At 35.2% G+C, this 7,500-nt stretch overlaps 2 protein-coding genes across 2 annotated transcripts in view; both read left to right on the forward strand.

Moving 5' to 3' along the window:
• The first annotated feature begins 5,161 nt into the window (after positions 1-5,161).
• On the forward strand, positions 5,162-5,822 carry LOC140149781 (histone H1, gonadal-like). Its single transcript, XM_072171827.1, has one exon. It carries the CDS (start codon positions 5,210-5,212, stop codon positions 5,804-5,806), a length of 597 nt encoding a protein of 198 aa, XP_072027928.1. The 5' UTR covers positions 5,162-5,209; the 3' UTR covers positions 5,807-5,822.
• Positions 5,823-7,295: 1,473 nt separating this feature from the next.
• LOC140149782 (histone H4) overlaps positions 7,296-7,500 on the forward strand; it is a 312-nt gene continuing 107 nt past the window's right edge. The window contains exon 1 of the mRNA XM_072171828.1: positions 7,296-7,500. This exon is cut by the window's right edge and continues 107 nt beyond it. Within this exon, the coding sequence (XP_072027929.1) occupies positions 7,296-7,500 (205 nt within the window).

A 7,500-nucleotide genomic window follows, 5' to 3' on the forward strand; every position in this document is an offset into this window, starting at 1 on the left:
AGAAGAAGTAAACTGACTTTCTAGTTTACACATGTAAAGGCTCTTTTAAGAGCCACCATATATTCCAAAAAGAGATCTTGAGCTTGTACAACTTTCTTTGTTTGTTATAAATTAGGTTTACACGGCCTTTCGATTTTTCGAATTATGATATTCCTTGCTTGTTTAAAAAAACATTGGTTTATCGAATTAACTTATCGAAATTATTTCATAGAAAAGTTAATATTATTACAAGAAGAGGGGATCGTAAGATAATAACGCCGGGGAGGGGCACACGACTTTAGAGGTGACTGGTATGTACCTACCGACGTCGAGAAGTATGAACAAAGGGGGGGGGGGGGATCATTAGGGGGTCACTGGGTATACAATTTAATAAAAGGTGTTATCGGGTAGAAAATTTGGAAAAAATGGGGCAAAATTATATTTCTTGTTCTAAATTTCCCAAATTTACAATACAAATTTGCTGAAATAAGATTTTGAAAGTTTCTAATTATTTTGTGGCATTTTGATGGTACTCTTTTAGAAGATAAAAAGTTCATTGGGAAGCCGCACCTAAAAAGGGTCATTGTGTATCACGTTTTAAAGAAGGGGGTCGTCGGGTATATTCAACTTCAAAAGGGGTCTATTGAGAGGCACATGACGTCACCTATGCCGCTGATATTATAAATTTTATAAACCTACGAGTATATTATTTTGTACAACATAATTATTCAGGTGTTAGGATAAATTTTAATTCGAATTAAATATAGATTTTTAATTTCAAGTTTTTCACAGGACTATTTGCGCAAATATTTTCCTTTATAAAATCAGTAGAACTCCGTGCAACAAACTCACCACTCTTTTTTATTATTAAAACTGGTGAAAATATTATTTTGTCCAATTTTGAGAATATGTTTGCGATTAATACCACTAGGACAAAGTATCACAAATGCTTGACCTTTTGTATACTCTGTCTCAAGTTGTATATTAACAGGTGTAAGTTTCAACAATTTTTTCCAAATTTTCAGACCTTTTCGCCAGCCCATAGGGCTGGTACCTAATTCTGAGATGGGGTTTGTGTACACTAAAGATTAGCTAAGATTATAGCCTTCTTCTATTGGTATGAATTTTTTTTTTCTTCTCGTGGTAGAAATGTTTTTGATGTCTGCTAATTCGATTTGCAAGGAAAAGAAAGTATGTTTTGCCGTTTCAACGAACGAAAACGATTGAGTATTGCCAAAGTTATGTTTGAATTAATTATGACTTAAAAAGTTATCATAGGTTAGGCCTACACATATAAACATAAACTTGTTCAGCAATCAGCATATCAAAAAATGACATGGTCAAAGCGGGGGAATGATCACGAGGTCATATCAGTGGACTACTGAGCATAGCATGATGTTTGGTTGCCTGTGAGTGCATAATTGATATGTTGATAACAGATCTAATAATGTTGTAGAATCAAAATCTTCATTATATGGACCACATTGAAGTCAAAGTAATTATCTATCCTATCCTGTATCGTTTTATGGATAAAATTGACTCAAAATGTTATTGATGATATTATTGCTATCTTTAATATCAGTTTTGTCTTTTCAACGGGAAAAATCCGATTGAAAATAAAGTTTTTAGGGGCTAGCTATAATATTGAACAATATATCCCATATTTTGACATGCACTTATAGAAAATAAATAAATTATTGTCTTACTTTATAAATTATAAATACTGTAAAATGACACATAACTAAAGTGAGGCCAATTTCTATCTTTTTTATTTGATTCATAAAATTACATTCAACAAAATGATTGAAGACTGAGAAAACACACAATGCAGACTATTACAGAATGGAGTAGGTAAGATGCCATGTCCATAGCTTTGCAGGAGTTTCGGACTAACAATCAACACATTCAAAAAATACAGTTTAAAAGTGAAGATTGTAGTGAATGATCAGTCCTTTATCATGTGCTTGCCACTATCTACTTTATAGTAAACTATACATTGCGAAATAATATAAAATTATTTTAAAATAAAATGTGCATGTAAGTTGAGTTAACATAGCGAATTAACTAACAACTGCAGTGTATTTCTTGATTTTAATAATAAGCATGGGTAAAAAGCAGTAAAGACAAAAATACAGAACAATTTGGAGTAATGAATTAAAGAGTTGACAGGAGTTATAGGAGTTAATGTTTTTGCTGTTTCAGTGTGCATGTTCTCACCATTGATGGTTTGGTGAACTGTCATGTAACATGGATGTAAGCGTGATCCTAAAAATGCCTTTCACGGTGACCCAAACTATTTACAAGACCTCTTCTGCATTGAGGCTGGCCTTCCCTTTTAAAGAGAATTTTTATTAAATTTAATTTAAAACTGAATATAAAACTGCAGAAAAATGGCTATTGATAAAAAACTATGAACATCGATTTTAGGCGGAACGTACATATTTTTTGTGCCCCCACGTTCTATAGTAGGTGTTTTTTGCTTATAGTATGTAGACCCTATACCTGTGTTTACATGCACGTTCTCATGCTTCATATGCGTGTAATTTCCAGGTGGTTGTTATGGTTGTCTGTGTTTTTTTTGTTTTGGTGTTTGATTGTCTTTGTTGCCTTTTGGGAAAAGTTTTAATTTTTCTCTGATTTTTATTGGAGCTTGACTGTGGTTTTCAATGGTTGTTCAATGTTTTGAAATCTTGTATTAAAAATAAAAATATGAAAATAAAAATATGCAGACACATAAAGCATGAAATAGAAATATGTACACGGTGCTTACGGTGTTTCTCCCCTCCCCTTTCCCTCAATTCCTCTCTATCTCTCCCCCACTCACTGACTCCTCATCTCCCCTTCTCGTTCCCTCGTCATATGGATATACATATATTATCATTTCAATTGATTGCTTCAAAACGTTTGTAATAAACTTAAAGCAAGTTTAACTCTCTCCACTGCAGATGGCAAGTTTTAATTTTTTTAATTTAAAAATTTCAGAATTTTTTATGTCTTTATGCGGATTCAGCATGAAAAATGCATTAAAATGATTACAAACAAGCCTATTTATTGGTTCAGTGTTTCTTGAGATAGCTCTTGATATTTGGAGAAAATATCTCAAATCTTTTTTAAGTTGAAGCCCGGGGGGGGTACTCAAGTTTGGTTTTGGTAGGGACGTGCCGCTGAGATTTTGGAAGTGGACCCATAAATATACCAATTTTTCAAGAAATTTGGACCCATTGATATACCAAAAGTAAAAATTTTCGGCCGAATTTAACCAAAATTGTCTTAGTTTTTACAAATTTTCCCAAAATTTTGGGAACATTTTGATAATTTTGGCTAGATTTAGGAAAAAATGGGCTGTTTTTGGAAAAAATTGAGAAAATTTTGAAGAAAGGACCCATTCATATACCAAAATAGGCTTTGAAAAAGGGGTCATTGATATACCAGAAGGCCGAAAATGCTACCCATGTTTGCGGCACGTCCCCGTATGGTCATTTGTACTGAGTACCCCTACCCCCGGGGTTGAAGCCTATGGATATCATGCAAAGAATTAAGATGGTGACGCGATAATAAGCCAAATCGCTATTGTAACTTCCGGTTTTTTTAGGACACTTTGCCCTTTGACCTATCTGCAAAATTAAGAAAAATTGGGGTTTTGTGCGTACAAAATATAATTTAAAACGTGTTACTAGAATAAAAACAAACTTAAAAAACATTATTATTAAATGAATTAATTATTTAAATATTTTTAATGATAACATTATGACAATAATAAATAAATGATTAATAATTACAGCAATTTTCCCGATAGGTCAAAGGACAAAGTGTCCTAAAACTGCAAAAACTGTCCCACAATGCATTGCAAACTTCCAATGCCGATTGGGCTTATATGTTTGACCTATCTGTGCAAACACATCATAACAAAATGATAACATAAACAAATTGGACACTGGCATAGTGTACAAAAATAGCTACACCAATCTTTTGAACATTTTAAAAAATTTGAACCTGCAAAATTCACGTTTTCATAATGATTTAGCATTTTGATGTAAATTGATACGATCTATTTTTATCGTAATCCAATAATATGTAAAATTCAAATGTAGAGGAATACATTTTTTACCATTAGCTGTCAAAGCATTTGACAAGTTTAATTTTAAGTTATAGTATGAACTTTCATTTAACATTCTAAATACCATTCTGAGCCAAGCTCGTGCACCTCCAATCCTGTTTCTACCTCCTTTCAAGCAAAGGACCGTAAACATATTATAGTTTAATTAAATATCATAATTTCTTTTAATAATCTTGATAAAAAACACATTTCCATGTCCTTTTTTCTCAAATTAATCAAGAGGTGAGAGGTAAAATGTTCCACAGACTACCACCTTGTCTCTGGTTATGACAATATCTGTTAGTAATTGACGGTGAAATAAACATGCGTGCTCGAACTAAGTTTGCTTTTCACCTGTCGGCCCAATGTAGCACATTATGTATTTCCATGATTTACAATTTACTTTTTATTCAGTTTTGAACAATGTGAACCGTTTGCTTGTGATATCACAATGATATATTTTCATCAAATCGTTAGTTATCCTGCAAAAAGTAAAACAAGCGCACTAATTTGTATCGCGTATCAGACGACGTCCGCCTGATACTGACGGGGCAATAAGAAATGTCGCAATTCTGGTGATAAGCGTTTTTGTAGTCACCTCTTTAAACATTCACATCTCAAGAAAGCAAACATAACAACACTATCCTTTTTCAAAGATGCACTGCCTATATGCTATTTTTGAACATGCATTGGCATAATTTTGAAAAAATAATATTCTATTTGTGAAATTGGTAAAAATTTGGGGAGGAAACCCCCAGTTTGAACAAATAAGTGACAAAATGTGCTTAAATTACCTGAAATCATACTTACTGTCATAAAATCTGTTATTGCTGAATAGGTTTTGATGTCAGCAAGCTAGTAGCATCAAGAAAATTTTATTTTATGCATGCCAAGGAGTCATAAAATCCATTCTAAACAGAGTAACTAGCACAATTTTTTTGAGATTTTGATAAAAACAGCGATGTATAAAGAACGCGGGCTGTTGTGATCGATAAAAGCGGGTGATTACAAGCACGTCCGCAATACGTCAATAGATATACTCTCTAACCGAAGCTTAGTCATTTACAGATTGTCTGTATCCCTGTTTGCACACACGTTTCTCATTTTGAGTAGCAAGCCACGTACAACTTCATCATGGTTCAACAAAAGAAGGCGGCTGCCAAGAAGCCAGCAGCTCACCCAACATACCTTGTCATGGTACAAGCAGCCATTGTAGCTCTCAAGGAGAGAGGTGGTTCATCAGCTCAGAAGATCAAGAGCTACATCGCCGCCAACTACAAGGTCGACCCAGCTAAGATGAAGGCTCCTCTCAGGGCCGCCCTTAAGAAAGGAGTTGCTAGCGGAGCCCTCGTGCAGGCCTCTGGCAAGGGAGCAAACGGTAAATTCAAGCTTGGCAAGACGACCGACTCTGCAAAGAAAGCTAAGGCCGCAGAACGCCGCAAGGCTGCCAAGGCAAAGGCTGCAGCAAAGAGAAAGGCGAAGCGTGAGGCTAAGAAGCAGAAGGCTGCTGCAAAGAAGGCTGCTGCCAAGGCCAAGAAGGCAGCAAAGAAGTCCGCAAAGAAAGCAAAGAAGCCCAAGAAGACAGCAAAAAAGGCAAAGAAGCCAGCCAAGAAAGCAGCAAAGAAGCCAGCCAAGAAAGCAGCAAAGAAGCCAGCAAAGAAGGCAGCAAAGAAGGTAGCAAAGAAGCCAGCAAAGAAGGCAGCAAAGAAGGCGGCACCCAAAAAGAAGTAAACAGCTTACATCAAGCAAACCCAAAGGCTCTTTTTAGGGCCACCCACATTTTCAAAAAAGAGAAAATGAGTTTTGTGTCAAACATTGTATTGCTTTTTAAATATTGAAAGTTGTTTTGTCTGTACATAATAGAGTATACATGTTAACATGGCTAAGTAAGAAAGTATGTGGCCCCAAGTTTTTATTTATTTATTTATTTGTTCTTATTATTTACAAATCATCTGAGCACTGATCTCACATGCAACCCATACCTTTTCTGTTCCTTTGAGTTAATTTGCCATTAAGATGGTTAAATATCGAAACTTAAATATAATGTCAGGCTACTGTGGCAAATAATAAAATGGCGCTAATTTTTCACCAATAGCGCGAAATGTTCTACTAATGTAAACCAATCTATTATTACTCCATTTACCGATATCTTAAATTGATCACAATTTAGCCAATATTGATCCCGGTCCTAGATCTCAAATATTATAGTGGGCAACCATAATCGCTCGTGTATAGCGGAAATTGGGGATATTTTTTTTTATCATTATTACAATTAATAGGCTTTTTTAGAATATTGTGTAATTCAGAATATCCCAAACGCAAATGTATTTATGCACGCCGGAATATTTCTGATGCCGCAATATTCAAATATCCAAAACAAACAAACAAACAAACAAACAAACGCACACACACACACACACACCCACACACACGAACAAACAAAACAAAACAAACAAAAAAGTAACGAGGAATGTCCTCCTGATATCAAATAATTTAGAATATAATACAAATTTAACCTTTAACAGTCCTCAAAGTAAACATTATAAATCTAATAATATGTACTTACAGTGTATGTAGTTGGCATGAAAAGCCGACCATCATATAAAAGTTTTAACCTTTTGTATTTAATATATACATGAAGTTTCCCAAAAGACCTAATATTTTTAGGTGTAAATTTTCAAGGTCTTTTATGAAATGATGTTTGCCTACACCTAGGGTATTTGCAATTGTATACATCATCTGGATCAAACACGGAAATAATATATCGTGAACCTGAGACTTGATTAAGTATAAAGAAGCGACAAATCTAACGGAGAAGGGAAGTTGATTCCACAAGGGTACAGTGCTCTGGAAATAGTTAAGCATATGAGACTCGGGTTTACACATTCGGGTAGTGATCGCGCGATAATCTGGTTGTGTGAGGACTCTGATCAGATTAGTAGAATTGCATTGCACATAACATTTGTCCTTTGGGGTTGTATGTAGCTGCATAATTATACAAATCGCATGAGCTAATAAAACATGATCGAAATTTGATCAGTAAGTCTTTAAGAAGTCGATATTTTTTAGCTTATTCATTATTAACGCGGTTAAGTGTTAATGCGAAATGCCTATCGCCCTCTACGATAGGCACATTTTCCCTACAACGTCCGCAATGAACCCATAAAAGGGGTATATTTTGAACCACATTCATCATTTCTTGAACTGACAAGAAAACATAATGTCTGGACGTGGTAAAGGAGGAAAAGGACTCGGAAAGGGAGGCGCCAAGCGTCACCGTAAGGTGTTGCGTGATAACATCCAGGGTATCACCAAGCCTGCTATCCGCCGTTTGGCTCGCCGTGGTGGTGTCAAACGCATCTCTGGTCTTATCTACGAAGAGACCCGTGGTGTCTTGAAGGTGTTCCTCGAGAACGTTATCCGTG

This window comes from Amphiura filiformis, chromosome 4 (genome assembly GCF_039555335.1).
Source record: "Amphiura filiformis chromosome 4, Afil_fr2py, whole genome shotgun sequence".
Classification (NCBI taxonomy): Eukaryota; Metazoa; Echinodermata; class Ophiuroidea; order Amphilepidida; family Amphiuridae; genus Amphiura; species Amphiura filiformis.